At 46.2% G+C, this 20730-nt stretch overlaps 1 protein-coding gene across 2 annotated transcripts in view; it reads right to left on the bottom strand.

Moving 5' to 3' along the window:
- The window catches only part of gfra2b (GDNF family receptor alpha 2b), a 303407-nt gene that overhangs the window by 160743 nt on the left and 121934 nt on the right, over positions 1–20730 (bottom strand). For both annotated transcript variants that reach the window (XM_054747149.2, XM_054747150.2), the window contains exon 3: positions 9908–9985. In XM_054747149.2, coding sequence (XP_054603124.2) covers positions 9908–9985 — 78 coding nt within the window. The remainder of the gene's footprint in view (positions 1–9907; positions 9986–20730) is intronic.

Below are 20730 nucleotides of genomic sequence, written 5' to 3'. Positions count from 1 at the left end.
TCATAAAACCCTATTCAGGAGTTTGGTTGCAGATCTATTACCTTTTTATCTCAACGCTTCCTGTAGATCTTGCCTGCCTTGCCTGTTTTGAATTCCTGCCCTTCAAAAATAGATATTTTGCCAACTATTTTTTCTGTTCTCATCTCTCAATGGTTCCAAATTTAAAAATCTGCAAATGCAGTGCAGAATATGCAGAATTTTTACATCGTTTCATGGCTCAGTTAGGGCATACACCAGATGCTCCATTCAGATTCAGCGGGAAGCATGCCCATTTCAACCATATGACTGATCCAATTGCTGTTTCATTACCAAGATCAAAATATGCTGGAAGAGATTTTCAGTCATCAGGTCATCCCAGGTACAGAAAAAATAATAATTTTAACATAATAAAAACTTTATTGATCACCTGATGTCTCTGACTGTAGGACAAGGGTGTCAAACTCAAATTCACAAGGGGCTGAAATGAAAATCTGGGACAAAGTCGCGAGCCAAACTCAATATTTTTTGAAAAAGTGACGGCAATTTTGCATATTTCCTTCATTAACATATATGCAATTGTGAACATTTTAATTTGGAAACAAACTTATTTTTGCATTAACACTAAATGTGGAATAACCAAATTACACACGAGCAAGTCAATTTTAAATAAAACGCATCAGTGGTATGCATTACTTGTGGTATATTCAGCATTTTTAAAATCTATTCAGGATTCATGTTTTCTTGTTTATTCATTTTTATTTTTATTTTATTCTCCTTTTTTCTCCTGTAATACGTGTCATCGCTGCTGTGATGTCTAGCTTTCCCCACTGAGGAACAACAAAGGGATTTTCTATTCTATTCATCTATCTGCAGCCTTTCCACTTCCTGTTTACTGTAGGTTAAATCTTTTCTCACGGGCCAACAACAAAATGAAAATATCATTTTATCTTAAATGAAAATGCAACATCTCACCTGTTCAAGAGCAAATTGCAGGTAAAAATTTTTTTCTAATTCATATAAAATGCTGTCCAAAAAATCCTATTTCAAATTTGTATTGTGGATATTTAATTTTAAAATACCTAACAACAGAATTTTTTAATTAAAAGTGACCTTTCTTAGCAAAGCTTCTAAAAAGGCTCTTTTTTCGAAATGTGAACCTCTGATGTAACCAAAGGGAGTTAGAAGCTAGGTTGCCTCAGCTCAGTGTGGAGAGTGGCTAGTTTTAGGGTAGAGAGGTCATGTTATTGAGTCAATGTGTGCGTGTGTGTGTGCGTGTGTGCGTGTGTGTGTGTGTGTGTGTGTGTGTGTGTGTGTGTGTGTGTGTGTGTGTGTGTGTGTGTGTGTGTGTGTGTGTGTGTGTGTGTTAACTAGTGTTGGTTTGTGTTCATTTTGATAAACTAGAGTGTGTGAAGGCTGTACAAACTCCAGCCTGTCTGGACATCGAGTCCATGGGTTTCCAGATAAGAGAAACAATGCCTCTATCTCCGTGCCTGAGGGCGTTTCTGCAGCTGAAAAGACGGACTTCTGTAGCCCACATCAGTCGGTACCGGGACAGAGAGGTCCGTGCTGGGCTCCGGACACCCGTGGTGGGGTTTAAAATATGAAATGTGGATTTCTGGAGCTCAGATCACCGTCAGAACCAGGTCAGAACCAACCACCAGAAGAGATGAGCGGCTCAACGGGCCAGTTGGTTTCCGGGTCGGAACCGGATCAGAACCGCCGCCCGGACAACTAGAAGAGGATCATGTGCAGCTTTTAAAAATGCCAACTGGACTGGCTCGCTGGTGTTTGGGTTGGATCGAGCTCACAGAAGCCCGCATGAGCTCCAGAACTCTCTCTAAAGCACTAAACTACGTTAGATGGACGGATATTAACGAGTATGAGACAGCTGACAGACGCTCTTTAATATTAATATTATATTAGCTGACCAATACTATTTTAATTGTCTGGTACACGATAGTAATCTGTACAATATTTTAATGTTAGCACACGAGTTTAAGCTAGCATCATTTACTCACCAGCTTCCCCCTGCTGCTTCTCCTCCTCAATCTCTGCTTTGGCCGATGGTTTCTCCCTCTGGTTTGTCTCTGCTCTCTGGGGCGTGCAGCAAACTCAGAACTTTATGGTTTTGGTCCATCAGAAGTAGAACTATAAACATTTAAAGTTTCCTCTGTGTCAGAGCCGCAATAGAATCCATGTTTTTCTCTGGATTAAGCTAACAGGACTCCCTCAGCTGACGTCATTTGGTTTGGTAAAAAAAAAAAAACTTTCTCACAAAAAAAGGCTCTACACGCCTAAATAATTCATGTATGTATAAAAAACATTTAAAACAAGTTTCTATTATGCTTCTCTAAACATTGGTTCATGGGAGTCTCTAACCTGCAATTTGCTCTTTAACTTTCATGTTTTGGAGCAGAAAAACAGCATAAAACCAAAATATTTAAAGCTCAGTTTGCTCCACTGTGATGCTCAACTAGTCCAGAGCTGAGGAGGAGACCCTTGTTTTGATCATCTTCATCAAAATAATGACAACATTAGATGACAACAGGTGCTCACATAGGTTTGTGTTGCTGAACATGTCTGAGCAGCTTGACCACGTTGTTGTGTGTCGGGGAGGAAAAATAAAAACGACAGCAGCCACAGAGTCATGCTGATTTGAGCGTGTCGCTGCTCGCTGGAGTTATATCTGCTCTGTCTGGAATTTAGTTGGAAAGCTTACTCTTTCAGTCGTGAACACATTACTGAGCGGTTAAAATCTCCGTTTCTGGGCTTCAACGTCGGCAAACAGCTGAGTAAACTCGGCGCTGAGTGAGAAGAGTATTTAGTTTCTCCGAGACAGCGGAGCTGCAGACACCGGCAGCAGACGCTGGAAAAAACACAAAGGAGGGGGCGCTCCGGCTCCGCGCTAACACCGCAAAGCATCATGGGAGTTGTAGTCTTTGCGGTAAAAATGGCCAGCGGGTCAGTTTTAATATATTTTTTATTTTTATCTCAAGGGCCACATAAAAATGTTCCTCGGGCCACATCTGGCCTGCGGGCCTTGTGTCTGACACATGTGCTGTAAGAGGTCATTGTTATGGGCACCAGCCTGGCCACTTGGATGAAAGAGCCAGGATCACCCAGCCCTGGTGATCAGCCCGACAACGCCGCTCCTCCTCCTCTCTTCCAGGCTGCTGAGGAGCACAGCTCAGACGAATTCCTCTGGCGACCCACACCTGGGATAAAAAAGGCTGTGCCTTCAGCAGTCTGTGAGGCAGCAGTGCAGGTTCTGCTGTCCTCCAGGCCTCAGATTTAGGTTTCAACCCCTTTCTTTTGATGAGTTTTAACTTTGGTAGTTTTAACTCTGAGTGATGAGCTTTTAAAGGGAAGGACTAGGTGAACGTGGAGCGGTTGGGTGACAGCAGTGCTTGTGGATTGGACTAACTTTTTCAGAGCGTTACAGCGGGCTGGGGTTTAGGCTGACTTCGAGGGTTGTTTGGGTAGTTGGCCGACGGCCTGTACAGGCCCGGTAAGACAGAGGCCCGACTTCGCTTCGGAGCAGCCTCGGTTGTTGTGGACAATGGGGAAGAAAGGGACGAGTAGGGCTGGAGCGCTGGTTCAGTCGGTGGAGGCGACAAAGAGGGACCGTGGGAGCAGCAGTGACCCATCGGATTGTGACTGGGATGTGCAGCTGTATCAACAGTGGCTGGAGGAGGGTGGCTTTGTGATGTGAATCAGGGCAGTGAGAGATGCACCTATTGCTACCTCTAATCCGTTGGCGGTGTCCAGGTAGCTGAGTGCCATGGTAGGGTATGTACTAGACGCTACTAGACGCTGCAGTGGTGTTCAGTGGGCTGTTGGTGGTGGTGTGCCAGAATAAGTCACTGTGCCACAAAGCTCTGTGGCTTGAGAAGTTTCTGGGGGTGGATGTGGTGGTTTCTGAGTTGAGGTCTGGTTGTATGATTGAGGGTGTGGTGTGCAGCATTTCCATCGAGGTCACTGAGTCGGAGGTGTTTGGTTTCATGAGTGGGGCGGCGGTGGTGGCTGTTAACGCACGTGGGTCCACTCCGCTACTGATTGCTTTCGACGCAGTGGAGCTCCCTGCTCGTGTCCAGTTGGGCTTCCTAAGTTTCACAGTGAGGGCGTACGAAGAACCTCCTCTGAGTTGGTTTAGGTGTCAGGGATATGGCCATGTGGCCGGTGCCTGTGTGGTGGGGGTGCGTTGTCGGAGGTGCGGGGGTGACCATGATGGCAAGAGTTGTGATTTACCGCTCCGATGTTGTAACTGTGGTGGGAATCATCAAGCAGCTTGTAGGGGCTGTGTGGCATATAGGGCGGCGGTGGAGGTGGGGAAGGTTCAGGCTGAGCATAAGGTGTCATATGCTGAGGTGGTGCGTCGTATGGGGGTGCGGAATAGTGGTGCGTCTGGGCCTTGTAATGTGTCTTTGTCAACTGGTGGTGGGGATGTGGGGGCGGGTGTGGTGGTTGTGAGGGATAAAAAGAAATATTTGGCGTTTCTGGTTGAGGCCTTGTGGAGGGTGAAGAATCAGAATCAGAATCTGAATGAATTTTATTGCCAGCGCTCCAGCGATCCAGAGCATAGGAACTTGAATCCATAGTACAACCTGACCAAGGTTACACACACACATATAGACAGGACAGATACAGGCAGACCATGGGAGCAGCCGTGACGGCGCTCCTATGGAGCGTCCAACAAGTCCAATGTAGCTCGTGAGGTGACAGCAGTGACGGGGGCCTTGTTGGGTTTTTCTGACGTGTCCCCCGAGGAGGTTTGGGGGGGCGACGTGTTTGTGGGGTGTTGGGGTTCTGGGTCTGCTGAGGATTGTGGGACTCCCTTGGTGGTGGGTGTTGATGGTGAGGGTGGGAGTGTGAGTATGGGGTGAACCTCTGTGTGGGGTTGTGTGTTTTCACTGGGGTGTGAGCGGGTGGTGGGTCTTTGGGTGTTGGTGGTTATGTGGGAACAAAGGGTGGGATGGAACGTGTGACTGTTGTGTGTAGTGGGTTATGCTGGCTCGTGTTGGCTGGTGTGGCAGCAATATGCCTTAAGGGTGTCTAGCGGTGGCGGCACCGGGGGCGCTATAGCTACCCCTGGATTAGTCATTACACCCCATAGCACCTCCAAGTAAATATTAGATATTTTTTTTTACAATTTAATTTCAATTTAACGTGCGGATGTGATAATATTTAACATACAAAACAAAAATAATCAGAAAATTATCATATAGATAGTGAAAACTTAAACCAAAACAGGAAATTGATGTTAACCTTTGACCTCATTTTCCACCTGCGAATGAGTGAAAGTTAGAGCCAGTGTTATAATGGATCGGTTTTTGTTGCCCAAATTTCCACAGGTTCAGTCAGAAATGAATGAATCTTTGGAAGTGATCTCAGACCCACAAAAACCTATGGATCTGCATGAAGAGAGTCAACCCTCAACCGCCGCAGCAGTCGAGGGTTTAGCCGCTGGAAATGCTAACACTAATGTTAGCTAACCTTGCAACACTATAGATGGTTTTCTGTGTGGCTGTGTTTATGATTTCATAGAAAAGTCAGCGATTGTTCATATGTTTATGATGTATATTAATGATTGTTTCAGGTGTTGTTGAGGTTTTGTGCACGCATGTGTATCTGCTAGTGTTGCAGGTGTTTTAGAGAACAATAGGTACGCATGACCACTTCCTTCATAGCACCCTCAATAAAAAGACTGGCTCCTTCATAGCACCTGCAGAAAAAAATTTCTGGAGCCGCCACTGGCGCCTAGCCTGCCTTATTTCAACGAAGAAGAAGAAGAAGAAGAAGAGGTTTTAAAGGGTAAAGCTCTGAGTGATTCAGAGGGATTGTTTTGAAGGTGACAATGTTATTGGCTCCTGTTGTTTTAAAACACCTTCAGTTTGGTAGAACTTTTAGCATAAGTTTTAACCAGGTGTTTTTAAATGTTGGTAATTGATCTTTTAATGTTAAACTTTTGAGAATTTTTGTTTGGCATTATTTTAATAATGCTCACCATCTGCACTTGTTTTTTAGAACCTTTTGACTATTAAACCCATTTTAAACCAACTATCATGTTTCTTACACTCAACAAAATTGTAAAGACAACACATTTGTTTCTGCTCCGATTTTTCATAAGATGGACTTAAAGATCTAAAATTTATTCCAGATACACAATATTACCATATCTCTCAAACATTGTTCACAAATCAGTCTAAATGTGTGATAGTGAGCACTTCTGCTTTGCTGAGATAATCCATCCCTCCTCACAGGTGTGCCACATCAAGATGCTGATCCGACGTCATGAGTAGTGCACAGGTGTACCTTATACTGCCCACAATAAAAGGCCACTCTGGAATGTGCAGTTTTGTCTCACAGCAAATAGCCACAGATGCCACAAGCATTGAGGGAGCGTGCAATTGGCATGCTGACAGCAGGAATGTCAACCAGATCTGTTTCTCGTGCATTGAATGTTCATTTCTCCACCATAAGCCATCTCCAAAGGCGTTTCAGAGAATATGGCAGTACATCCAACCAGCCTCACAACCGCAGACGACGTGCAACCACACCAGCCCAGGACCTCCACATCCAGCAGGTTCACCTCCAAGATCGTCTGAGACCAGCCACTCAGACAGCTGCTGAAACAATTGGTTTGCATAACCAAATAATTTCTGCACAAACTGTCAGAAACCATCTCAGGGAAACTCAACTGCATGCTCGTCGTCCTCATCGGGGTCTTGACCTGACTCCAGCTCGTCTCCGTAACAGACTTGAGTGGGCAAATGCTCACATTCGATGGCGTCTGGCACATTGGAGAGGTGTTCTCTTCACGGATGAATCTCAGTTTACATTGTTCAGGGCAGATGGCAGACAGCGTGTGTGGTGTTGTGTGGGTGAGCGCTTTGCCGATGTCAATGTTGTGGATCAAGTGGCCCATGGTGGTGGTGGTGGGGTTATGGTATGGGCAGGCATCTGTTATGAACGAAGAACACAGGTGCATTTTATTGATGGCATTTTGAATGCACAGAGATACCTTGATGAGATCCTGAGGCCCATTGTTGTGCCGCACATCCATGAACATCACCTTATGTTTCAGCAAGATAGTGCACGGCCCCATGTTGCAAGGATCTGTACACAATTCTTGGAAGCTGAAAATGTCCCAGTTCTTGCATGGCCAGCATACTCACCGGACATGTCACCCATTGAGCATGTTTGGGATGTGCTTGACCAGCGTATACGACAGCGTGTACCAGTTCCCACTAATATCCAACAACTTTGCACAGCCATTAAAGAGGAGTGGACCAATATTCCACAGGCCACAATTGACTATCTGATAAACTGTATGCGAAGAAGATGTGTTGCACTGCATGAGGCAAATGGTGGTCACACCAAATACTGACCAGTCCCCAGACCCCCCAAAAAGCCAAAAAACTGCACATTCCAGGGTGGCCTTTTATTGTGGGCAGTATAAGGTACACCTGTGCACTATTCATGATGTCAGATCAGCATCTTGATGTGTCACACCTGTGAGGTGGGATGGATTATCTCAGCAAAGCGCATGTGCTCACTATCACACATTTAGACTGATTTGAGAACAATGTTTGAGAGAAATGGTAATATTGTAGCCTAGTGAACTAGACCAAATTCTTGCTCTGCAAAGTTTGGTCTAGGAATGCTCCACTGGAACCTCTGCAGCCCCACCAGCATTCTGGCTGGCCAATCACAGCTCTCTAGAGGGGTTTCAAACACATAAAAAGCTGTGATTGGTCCATAATGGTGGGCCAATCATAGTGCTCTATCTGCTTAGTGAACAAATCCCAGAGCTTTATCCGCTTTGTGGTCCAATCAGGGCACTCTATATGCCTGGTGGGTGGGATGATGCAACAGAGTGAAACAAGAGTATGTCACATTCATTGTCCAGTAGCATGCGGAGATCATTTGAAAGACAACGGTAGAACCCGTCCCACAACCGAGAGCTGTCAATGGAGCGTTGCCAGACTGAATAATACATTTATTTAGTCTGGTTTGCCAGGCTAGTAATATTGTGTATCTGGAATGAATTTTAGATCTTTAAGTCCATCTCATGAAAAATCGGAGCAGAAACAAAGGTGTTGCGTTTATATTTTTGTTGAGTGTATGTTACCCCTTCCTTCACATTTTAACAACACATGTCGGGGACGTAACAGTCATCCCATGTTTTTTGTACGCTATTAATCCACCCTAAATTTGCACTAAGCTTCACAGTTTTAATGGTTTTGAGGGATATTGGTGTTTCGGTAAACTTGTTCACCCTGGCTTATGCTTTTTTTTTTTATGTTTGTGCAACGAAATGTACCGACCCTCCCCATAACCAGGAAACAGGGTATGCAGCTCACAAAATACCTCAGGAACCATGTGTTTCCCTACTTGCTTATTTGTTTTGATTTGATTTCCTTCAAATCTTACTAACTCTGCACTCATCCACATGGAAAGAAAAGGCATGTATATGGTAAATGGTAATGATAAATGGACTGTATTTGATATAGCACCTACTAGAGTCCTAGATCCCCCTTCCCCTCTCCCAAGGCATCCTACAACACAATCAGTCATTCACCCATTCACAGACACATTCACACTCTGGTGATGATGAGCTACATCCTAGCCACAGCTGTCCTGGGGAGCACTGACAGAGATGAAGCAGGCACTACCAGTCCCTCCGACCACTACCAGCAGGCGTCTTGCCCAAGGACACAATAACAGTGACAAGCTGAGCACGGCTTGGACCTGCAACCCTCCGATTGCTGGGCTGGCTAAGGTCTTCTGCCATCATATATATATATATATAAATATATATATATATATATATATATATATATATATATATATATATATATATATATATATATATATATATATATATATATATATATATATATATATATATATATATATATATATGGAGGAATGCGATTACAAAACTGGGATAGGGGAGCTGAAACAGGTGTGATCAATTGCTGACTGGGAAGCTGTTTCATCAGATATTCAGAGAAAAACATGAAGTTCTAACGAGTTGGGTGACAGTGGCTCTGGGGCTAGGAGTTCACCCTGTAAACAGTGAATAGCCAGTTTTAACCCAGGCTCCTCCCATGTTTATCACACTGAATGGAATAAAAGGAAACTACAAATGATTGAATAACCTGATGCAAAGGTGCCAAGTACACCTGATATATTAGCGGACCAAAAACATACCTCTGAGGAACCCCATAGCTAATGGTGAGAGATTTGTAGAATGTATTATTTTACACATAAAGATTGTTCTAGAACCACTGAAGCACATGACCTGAGAGATGCCATGAACACAATTAGAAGCTCTCAATGTTTAATATGTACTGTTACAAATGATTTTTACTTTTGGTAGACAAATATTTAATTACTCAAAAACCCTGCACCTGCTCTGATTTTTACATCTATAAAAATATACATAAAAGCAAATTAATCAAAACTAAAATAAAGGTAACATTATGTTGTCTCACATAGAGTGGCAGTAAAGTATAATTCATCAGTCGTTCAGTTTCAATTCACAAGCACACATGCAACTATGCACGCACACACAAACACACACACACACACACACACACAAATGCTAGCATGCACGCATGCATGCACACACACATACACACACATATGCGAGCAAGCACACACACACACACACACACACACACACACACACACACACACACACACACACACACACACGCTCGCACGCAGATGGGTTTGTAATAACAAAGACATCCATTCATTCAGATTCTTCCAGATGGAGCGAGCAGGCTTTGGTTCATCTGAATCAGCAGGAGGAGCTCCCCTTTAACCCAGTGCCAGCCACCTCCGCTGCACACTTTGGTGAAAACGTTGCCTCTCTCAGTCTGCTCAAAAACAAACACAGACACAGCAGCAGGTTTACCTGAAATGATGGAGGCATGTCTGAATTCCTCAGAGAAGTGGATGGGCTCGTACGGAGACGTCTCGTAAAACTCTTCACCTAAAAAGAAAAGCAGAAAACTGTTAAGAGAGTAAACAAGTAACTGGCCATCTGGATATGTCTGGAAACTTTTCTGAAATCACTTCCTTATGAACAAATCTCTTAGAAAAATGTGACAAAGTTCTGGGGACTATAATTCAGGGAGCTGAAATTGGTTGAGAATATGCTGCTTAGTGCTTTCATAAAGTCAATTACAGCTGCACAGAGACAAAATCAGAGAATGAGGAGGACATATTCATCTTCATGACTACAGATTAAAATTATTCATTTTTATTTTAGTTCAGTCCAACATATGAAACAGTTTAGCTAGCTCCATCGGTATTTCTTATTTCAGTCTACTTTTGCCTTAAGATTTTCCAGGGCTGGGCAGTGTGGCAAATTTTCCATAACACAAATTTAAATACTTGCTCAGGGAAGCTCAACTGCTCCTCTTTGAACCGTCACCTTATCGTGGTGGAGGAGTTTGAGTGCCCTAATGATCCTAGGAGCCATGTTGTCTGGGGCACTTTGTGCCCCTGGTAGGGTCTCCCATGACAAATTGGTCTTAGGTGAAGGGTGAGACAAAGAACGGTTCAGAGGATCTTTAATGGATGTACAATCAAAGAGTGGGAGTACCCGGCACGGAGGGTTACCGAGGTCCCACCCTGGAGCCAGGCCTGGGGTTGGGGCCCGTGAGCGAGCGCCTGGTGGCCGGGCTTTCGACCATGGGGCCCGGCCGGGCCCAGCCCGAACCGGATACCTGGGCTCATCCAACTGTGGACCCACCACCCGCAGGAGGAACATGAAGGGTCCGGTGCAGTGTGGATCGGGTGGCAGACTGAGGCAGGAGCCTTGGCGGCCTGATCCCCGGACAAGGAAACTGGATTTTGGGACATGGAACGTCACCTCTCTGGCGGGGAAGGAGCAGGAGCTTGTGGCAGAGGTTGGGCGGTACCGGCAAGATATAGTCGGACTCACCTCGACACAGCATTGGCTCTAGAACCCAAGTCCTTCAGAGGGGTTGGACACTCTCCTTTGCTGGAGTTGCTCCGAGTGAGAGGTGGAGGGCTGGGGTTGGCGTTTTGTTAGCCCCAAGACTCTCTGCCTGTGTGTTGGGGTTTACCCCGGGGGATGAAAGGGTAGCTTCCCTGCGCCTTCGGGTCGGGGAACGGGTCCTGACTGTTGTTTGTGCTTATGGGCCAAATATCAGTTCAGAGTACCCACCCATTTTGGAGTCCCTGAGATGAGTGCTAGATAGTGCTCCATCAGGGGACTCCATTGTCCTGCTGAGGGACTTCAATGCTCACGTGGGCAATGACAGCATGACCTGGAGGGGTGTGATTGGGAGGAACGGCCCGCCTGATCTGAACTTGAGTGGTGCTTTGTTATTGGACTTCTGTGCAAGCCGCAGTTTGGCCATAACGAACATCATGATTGAACATAAGGATGCCCATTGGTACACTTGGTACCAGGGCAGCCTAGGTCGCAGGTCGATGATAGACTTTGTAGTCATGTCATCTGACCTGCGGCCGTATGTTTAGGACACCCGTGTGAAGAGAGGAGTGGAGCTGTCAACTGATCACCACCTGGTGGTGAGTTGGATCAGATGGCAGGGGAAGATGCCGCATAGACCTGGCAGACCCAAACGCATAGTGAGGGTCTGCTGGGAACGCCTGGCAGAAGAACCTGTCAAGACGGTCTTCAACTCCCATCACCGGCAGAGCTTTGACCATGTCCCGAGAGCAGTGGGCGACATTGACGCCGAGTGGGCCTTGTTCCACTCTGCGATTGTTGAGGCGGCTGTTGCTAGCTGTGGTTGCAATGTGGCCGGTGCCAGTCGTGGTGGCAACCCCCCTACCCGCTGGTGGACACCAGAGGTTCGGGGAGCTGCCAGGCTGAAGAAGGAGGCCTACAGGGTGTGGATGGTCTGTGGGTCTCCGGAGGCAGCAGACAGGTACCGGATAGCCAAGCAGGGTGCAGCGGTGGCAGTTGCCGAGGCAAAATCTCGGGCATGGGAGGAGTTTGGTGAGGCCATGGAGAAAGACTATCGATCGGCTCCAAAGAGGTTCTGACAAACTGTCCGGCTTCTCAGGAGAGGATGGCAGCAACTCGCTCACAGTGTTTACAGTGGGGATGGGGAGCTGCTGATGTCAACTGGGGCTATAGTCGGACGGTGGAAGGAATACTTTGAGGAGCTTCTCAATCCCACCTACTCTCATTCCGAGGACGAACCAGAGCCGGGAGACCTGGGGATGGACTGTCCAATCTCGGGGGCAGAAGTTGCTGAGGTAGTAAAACAACTACACAGCGGCAGAGCCCCGGGGGCGGATGAGCTTCGTCCTGGGTATCTCACGGCTATGGATGTGGTAGGGCTGTCATGGTTGACACCTCTCTGCAACATTGCATGGTCATCGGGGGCAGTTCCTGTGGAGTGGCAGACCGGGGTGGTGGTCCCCATCTTTATGAACGGTGACCTGAGGGTGTGTTCCAACTATAGGGGGATCACACTCCTCAACCTCCCTGGAAAGGTCTACTCCAAGGTACTGGAGAGGAGGGTCCAATCGATAGTTGAATCTCAGATTGAGGAGGAGCAATGTGGGTTTCATCCTGGCCGTAGAACTGTGGACCAGCTCTATACCCTTGCAAGGGTGATGGAGGGGGCATGGGAGTTTGTCCAACCAATCCACGTGTGTTTTGTGGATTTGGAGAAGGCTTATGACCGTGTCCCCAGGGACACCCTGTGGGGGACGCTCCAGGGGTATGGGGTGGGTGGCTTTCTGTTAAGGGCTTTTCAGTCCCTTTACCAGAGGAGCGTGAGTTTGGTCTGCATAGCCGGTAGTAAGTCTGACCTGTTCCCGGTGAGGGTTGGACTTCGCCAGGGCTGCCCTTTGTCACCGGTTCTGTTCATTACCTTCATGGACAGAATTTCTAGGTGCAGCCGTGGTGTGGAGTGTGTCGAGTTTGGTGGCCGGAGAATCTCGCCTCTGCTTTTTGCGGATGATGTGGTCCTCCTAGCTTCATCCAGCTCTGACCTTCAGCTGTTGCTGGGTAGGTTCGCGGCCGAGTGTGAAGCGACTGGGATGAGGATCAGCACCTCCAAATCTGAGACCATGGTTCTCGACTGGAAAAGGATGGCTTGCCAACTCCGGGTGGGGAGAGAGGTCCTACCTCAAGTGGAGGAGTTTAAAAATCGTGGGGTCTTGTTCACGAGTGAGGGTAGGAGGGATCGGGAGATCGATAGGCGGAATGGTTCAGCGTCTGCAGTGATGCGGACGCTGAGCCGATCTGTCATGGTGAAGATGGAGCTGAGCCAGAAAGCCAGGCTCTCGATTTACCGGTCGATCTACGTCCCACCTATGGTCATGAGCTTTAGGTAATGACAGAAAGAACGAGATCGCAGATACAAGCGGCCGAAATGAGTTTTCTCCGTAGGGTGGCTGGGCTCAGTCTTAGAGATAGGGTGAGGAGCTCGAACATTCGGGAGGGACTCAGAGTAGAACCGCTGCTCCTCTGGATCGAAAGGAGTCAGTTGAGGTGGTTTGGGCATCTGGTTTTACGATGGTTTTATAGAATTTTTTAAAAAGGAGTGGGCTTTATATTTAGAACATAATGACCTGCCTGGAACATCAGCATCTATTCTTTGGGAGGCAGGAAAGGCAGTGATGAGAGGTAAAATAATCTCTTTCTCATCACATAAGAAAAAAAGGAAAACAAACGTATTCAGGAGTTAGAAGAAATCATCAAGTCTTTGGAGGCGTCCACAGAAGAAGAGTCAATGAGCAAATTACGTAAATCTAAATTAGAACTTCATGGAATTATTGACAAAAAGACACAATTTTTAGCACAAAGACTACGAATAGAAAACTTTGAACATAGTAATAAATCAGGTAAATTCTTAGCTAGCCAATTAAAAATAAATAAAGAGAAAACTACCATATCTGCTGTTAAAGACTCAACCGGGAATATAGTATATGATCCTGAAAGAATAAACAACACCTTCAGAGAGTCTTTACCAAACGTTGTACTCACCACAGATAAACCCATCAGATAATGAGATCAATGAGTTCCTTGACAGGATAACACTTCCTAAATTATCAGACAGCCAAGTTACAGTCCTGGACTCGCCACTAACATCAGCGGAGCTCCAGGAAGCCCTTAAATCCATGACTAATAGGAAAGCTCCAGGTCCAGACGGGTTCCCAGTAGAATTCTACAAAGAATTCTGGATCATTCTGGCTCCAACATTTTTCAGAATGGTGAGGGAAATCGAAGAGAGTGGCAGATTACAACCAAACATGAATTCAGCCAATATTAGTCTCTTGTTAAAACCAGGCAAAGACCCGGCATTTCCTACCAGCTATCGCCCAATTTCTCTTATTAATGTTGATCTCAAAATAATTTGTAAAGCCCTGGCCAAAAGATTAGAGAAGGTAACCCCCTTCATAATACACCCTGACCAAACTGGTTTCATTAAAGGTAGACAATCACTCACAAATTCACGCAGATTACTTAATTTGATAGATTTCTCTTACAGTAGAAACATAGAAACTAGTATATTATCTCTAGATGCAGAAAAAGCTTTTGATAGAGTTAACTGGAAGTTCTTATTTGCAACTTTACATAAATTTGGTTTTGGGAACTTCTTCATAAACTGGCTACAAACATTATACAGTTCACCAACAGCACGTGTCAGGACGAACGACCAAATATCAGCTAGCTTCTGTCTTCAGAGGGGGACCAGGCAGGGATGCCCACTCTCCCCCTCACTATTTGCTATCTTTATTGAACCACTAGCAGCAGCAATTAGGCAAACAACAGATATTAAAGGGATAAAGTGTAAGAAAATAGAACATAAGATCAGTCTTTATGCAGATGATATTTTACTCTTTCTCCAGAATTCTCAATCCTCTCTCTCCCAAGCAATAGAACTGATAAACTCTTTTTCCAGAGTTTACGATTACTCTATAAACTGGTTAAAATCCACAGTTCTACCAATTAATTTTTCATTTGTCAATTTGCTTAATACACAATTGGAGTCAGGGAATATCACATACCTGGGAATTAATATCTCTCCCAAGTTAGCAGATCTAACCAAACTAAATTACATCCCACTTTTAAGGAAAGTGGAAGATGATCTTGCTAGATGGAAATGCTTACCAATATCACTCATGGGGAGAGTTGCTACAATTAAAATGATGGTCTTACCCAGAATAAATTACCTATTCTCGATGATCCCAAACAAACCTCCAGCTGACTGGTTTAAATCTCTGGACTCCTCAATTACTAAATTCCTTTGGCAGGATAAACCCCCACGAATTAGCTTAAAAACGCTTCAGAAGACCAAAGACAGAAGAGGACTGTATTTACCCAACTTTTATTATTATTTCTTAGCCAACAGGCTGCAATATATACCAAGATGGTTGCAAGATAACCCATTAGACGAGTCCTGGTTAGATATAGAACAGACACTTTGCAATACGATAGAGCTTTCAGACTTACCATTTATTAGCTCAAGCATAAGAAAACATGAAAGCTTCAAAAGTATTAGTATCAGCACTTCTCTGACAGCATGGTGGGAGTATCTTAAAATGACAGAGTCTTCACTAGTACCATGCAATCGCACACCTATCTGGAATAATCCTGACATTTTGCAAAACAACAAAATGATGAACCTTCCGGACTGGAAAAATAAAGGAATCCTATACCTGGAACACATATATGAAGGATTGGACTTCATTCCATTTAATCAAATAGTCTCCCAATTTGGAATGGATAAGAATAGCTTTTTAGAATATCACCAAATTAAATCTGTAGTCAAACAAAAATTTAAGCTCAATAAAATAGAATTACAAACACCACCAAGAGTATTAGACTTTTATAATCTCAAACCCCCCAAACTACTGTCTAAAGTATATAAGACACTGTCCAAAATAGACGATAAAATTGCAATCCCTATTGAAAAATGGGAGGTGGATCTATCAGTCAGCTTTGACCAGGACTTCTGGTCCCAAACTTGTTTAAAAACTTTTAAAATGATCAGACACCCCAATTTACAATTAATTCAGTACAAAATTCTACACAGAGTACACTATACAGGTCATCGGATGTTCAGGATGGGGTTTGTGTCGTCTGACACCTGTACACACTGCACAAACAACATTCCTGACAATTACATTCATGCACTGTGGTCCTGCCCACCTGTCCAGGAATTTTGGGGTAGAGTATGTGAGGATCTGTCAAATTGTCTGAAATGTCATATCCCAACTTCGCCCTCTCTTTGTTTACTGGGAAACCTGGACGATGTCCCAATTGCAACATCTTTGGTTCACGTGGTTCTGACTGCCATATGCATCGCTAAGAAAACTATCCTCTTGAAGTGGAAAAATAAAGAAACTCTCTGCATTAACCAGTATAGAAATCTTTTGTTAGATCATATTGCACTTGATATAGCCTCTGCTTCCACTTCAGATGAATCTCTCTGGGCTCCTTTGATCGGTTCCATCACATAGCGAGGGTGGGGGGCCGTTGATGTTGTCCTGCGGGATGGTGTGGGTGTGTGTGTGTGTGTGGGGGGGGGTTCTGAGTTTGGAGTATCCGGATGTTCCCTGGAGGTGGGTTCACTGGGGGTGTCTGGGACTGGGGGGCCGTTGCCCCCCTCTGGAGGTGCTTGGGTTGCCTCGGGGGGTGGACTGCTGGCGGTTGTGAGTGGGGCCCCTTGGGGATCTTGGCGGCGGCCATGGGTCACTGCCTGGCGGCTGCAATGCCCCTGGGCGGGTCTGGGTGGGGGCCTGGGGGCTCGGGGTTTGGGGGTGGCCGGCCCCGTGTGGGGATCTGGGCGGGGCCTTGGGGGTCGGGTCCTGACATGTATGCTGCCGGGAAGAAGGCAGGGACACCCAGCAGTGCTTGGCTCGGGTTCGGGGGCCTCAGGTAGACCTTGGCTCCTCTGCCGTTCCATCACAGGGGAGGGGGAGGTCCAGGAGGGGGAGGACCCAACCTTACCTGGATGTCCCATGTCTTATATATTCTGGAAGTTGTGCAAATGCAGGGGTGGGCATAGATATTCTGCTGGGGTGGGGCTGGGTTGGTGCCCTCGGACTCCGTGAGGCTCTGTATTGCTGCTGCTTTGGGCCCTGGCAGGATGGGCTGGGGTCTCCATGCCCTGGGTGGCAGTTTGACAACAGAGGTGCCTATTGGGGCCAGGAGGGGAGCTGGCTCCCTGGAGGGCTAAGCCCAACCAGCCATTCCTCCCCATCCCCGCATATTTCTCTCCTCCTGCTCCCTCACATCATCACACAAACATACACATAGGACCTTGGGGGGTAGGCAAGTCAGGGAGTGCGGGTATGGACCCCGTTTCCGCATTCCTGTGGAAACCTGCCCCCCAATTTTATTTGCACCTTATACACTTCCACTGACGACATTCCACACAAACACACACATAGGGCCTTGGGAGTGAGCACATTCAACGGCATTTGGCAGGGGGATATTTCAGCCTCCTCCCGAGTGCTGGTGCCCACTTCCAATTTTAAACCGCACTTAGACACTGATGGCTGAGGTTGTAAGTGGGGTGGTGCAGTGGCATCAGCTGGCATATGCTGGATGATGCCCGCACTGCCCACTCACCACAGCCATGGAATACACCTCATGATCACACAACACTATATTGGAGCAGGCGGAGGGAGACTAGGGGTCTTAGCCACCTCTGTTGTTGCTAGGCTTCCTGGGGCTGGAGGCTAGGAGGGAGATCTGGCCTTCTGGTTGGGGTCTGGGGTGGTGGGTTGCTGTGCTCAGCGTTGGGCGGGGGAGCCTGCTCTTCAGCACCCCAGCAGAAAGGGTCAAACTCTGGTTACCGGTGATGGTTGTACCCAATGTGCAGCAGTACCGGGACCAGAGTGAATAGGGTGTGTATGGGGAGCATGAGTGGGTGTCCGGCATGCATTTTTGTAAGTCTTGGGTTGTATGTGCATGTGTGAGAATGAGGGAGGGAGCGTGTGACTGTGTTTGTGTATGACTGTATATGTCAGGTGGGGCCTTTGGGTCCTCCCCTCTCCTGGAACTTCTCTTGATGATATAGATCTCTGTCCCCCCTCCCCCTGCCACACCTGGTGTGGGGGCTTGTGCCTTGGTCTGCCTGAGTGTTCGTGGCAACCGGGTCTGGGGGTTTAAGATTTTGGCATCTGCCTGTTAGATCCCGGTGGCTGCCTGGTGGGGTCTGGGTCCCTGGGCTCTGCTGGGTCCCCGGCGGGGGTGGTCGCCCCTGGGTCCCGGGTCGCTGGGTCCCGGGCTCGGCCGGCTAGGGGGTGGGAGGCTGCGGGCGGGCCTGTGGGCTTGCCACTGATATCTCCAGGGACTCTGCCGATTGCTGGTTGTGGCCCCCCGGGGCGATCCTCTGTGCCTCTCGAGGGGGGCGGGGGCCTTCCTGGTTGCAGTCTTCTTGGGGTTCCTGCGTTCTGGGGCAGCGCCTGGATCTCTGGGACTTGGAGCTCCCCCCGTCTCCTGCGCATCTTTGGGGGGCGGATCTGTGGTCCCTCACACTCTCTGTTGGGCGCTCCTATAGAAAAACCTTAAATAAACAAGCGCGTGTACACACACAGGTGCTCACATGGTGCTCTCAAAAGTATGGGCTTGGGCACGTTAAACACAGGTCTTAAGACTATGGTGGGCACTTAATGCGTTGTGATTTATTATCGTGATTCTTCAGTTAAGCAATATTGATTATATATATATATATTTTTTTTCTTTTCATCAAGTTGACGCAGTGATAGGTAGTTCTTGTTGTATTGTTGTTGTGTCCCTTTTTTTGTGTCCCTTTGTTTTTTTTTGTCTTTTTTTTCTGCAGGTCTAGAAGCAGACTCTTGTTCATTTTTGTTTATTTTTGTGGACCCCCCCCCCCCCCCCCTTCTCTCTCTCTCTCCCCACCTTTTCTTTTCCTTTCTCTTTCACCTCTGTCTCCGTGTCTGGTCGGAATTACAAAGCATTCAACAACAATAACAATAAAGTTTTAAGTATCAGGCGTGACATTAAAAGCAAACGCTTTGATGCTCCACCTGAGAATAAATCTGTAAGGCTTGTCACCAGCATTCAGACATCAATTCTGCTTGCTTCACAGCCAGACAGGACACGTTAAAAAAAAAAAAAGGTTTGGGCATCTGGTCAGGATGCCTCCTGGACGCCATCCTGGGGAGGTGTTTCGGGCAATGTCCTGCCGGCAGGAGGCCCCCGGGTCGACCCAGGACACTTTGGAGAGGTTACATCTCCAATCTGGTCCGGGAACCCTTTGGGGTCCTGCCGGAGGAGCTGGTGGAGGTGGCCAGGGTGAGGACGGTCTGGAGCTCCCTAGTTGGGATGCTGCCCCCGTGACCCGGACCCAGAAAAGCAGAGGAAGACGATGACGATGACAACAGATTTAAATAAATCATATCAGTTTTACAGTATTTGGCCATTTTTATTTCCTTATAAACACGTAAACACGGAGCCAGTCTGTATCCGAAAGTGCCAGCTACAGAGATGATGTTTGTTAGGCTACAACTGTTAGCAAGATAAACGCCAGAGTGATGATAACATTTATAATAAAAGTATTAAAGTATACTGGTAGTGATCATCATGACATGTTACTCTTCAAAGGTTTCAAACAATTGTGCATGAAAAACTAAAGCATTGTCTGTGCTGTGACTCGGTCAACCCCCTCTCCCTGGGGCACTGGTTAACCCAAGGTCTTAGCTGCCTATAAACAACTAGGTGAACGAACTGAGACTAGTCTGGCCTCAGCCAAAAATGCCAAATACACATGAAATTTCCATGTGAGACAGCACGTATATATTACGCTAACTAGGGCTGCAACAAACGATTATTTGGATAATCGATGAATCGGATGGGGTCTCAACACGATTAATCGATTAATCGGATTACATGGGGACATTTTTTAAACTGCTAGGGAAACGTTTTTTTTTTCTCTCATTCCTTCACTTTATTAAACACAACATTATTAGAAAACAGTTCAATAGCAGAAAAACAACATGCTATCACCTAAAATGTCTCACAGCTGCTATTTGTGATGACTGCTGCTTGTTGAGGTGTGCATGATTTGCTTGACAATAATAAGCTGGTCAGTGTTTGTTGTTTTCCCCTGGAGATCATAAAGAATAAAGTCAGCCTATTATGACACAACATGAACTTTTAGCATAGCAAGTGAGAAAGTGTTGACTCCACCCAGCCCCTTCCATGTGTACCATGCGGTTCGCCAGACAACACCTCTTTCTGCCTCATTTTTCAAAAAATGAAAAAACAGAAATGAAGCCTTCAGAATACTTTGGAAGGGGATGAGCAAGGGAGGATAAGGTGTATAGACAGAGACCCTAAGCTACACCTATCTGTGACCTAAAATGCTTGGTCCAAGTTAAACAGCTTCAGGCAATTCTCATCTGTCTTGTTTGATATCATCTGTAGACATTTATTATAACTGGGGATGTCAAATGACTAATTTTTAAATGTAATTAAACATAGGCTGTGAATTAATCAAAATTAATCATCAGCACCAAAAATGACTGAAAAAATACCAAATAAAACAAAAGTAAATGAATGCCGCCCTCCTTGTGATGATGCCCTGGGCAACTGCCATAAAGTCACATCAAGAAATGCGGCTGATCATTCCAATGATCCCAAATTCCATTTCCGAAACATCACCAAACAACTTAACATTTTAAATAGACTCACATTAGGCCACATGAAAGCAACTGAACCCAAAAACACATTAACCAGTATTAACC

The sequence above is a fragment of the Nothobranchius furzeri genome, chromosome 6 (assembly GCF_043380555.1).
Source record: "Nothobranchius furzeri strain GRZ-AD chromosome 6, NfurGRZ-RIMD1, whole genome shotgun sequence".
Taxonomy (NCBI): Eukaryota; Metazoa; Chordata; class Actinopteri; order Cyprinodontiformes; family Nothobranchiidae; genus Nothobranchius; species Nothobranchius furzeri.
This window is presented reverse-complemented; position numbering and strand designations above follow the sequence as displayed.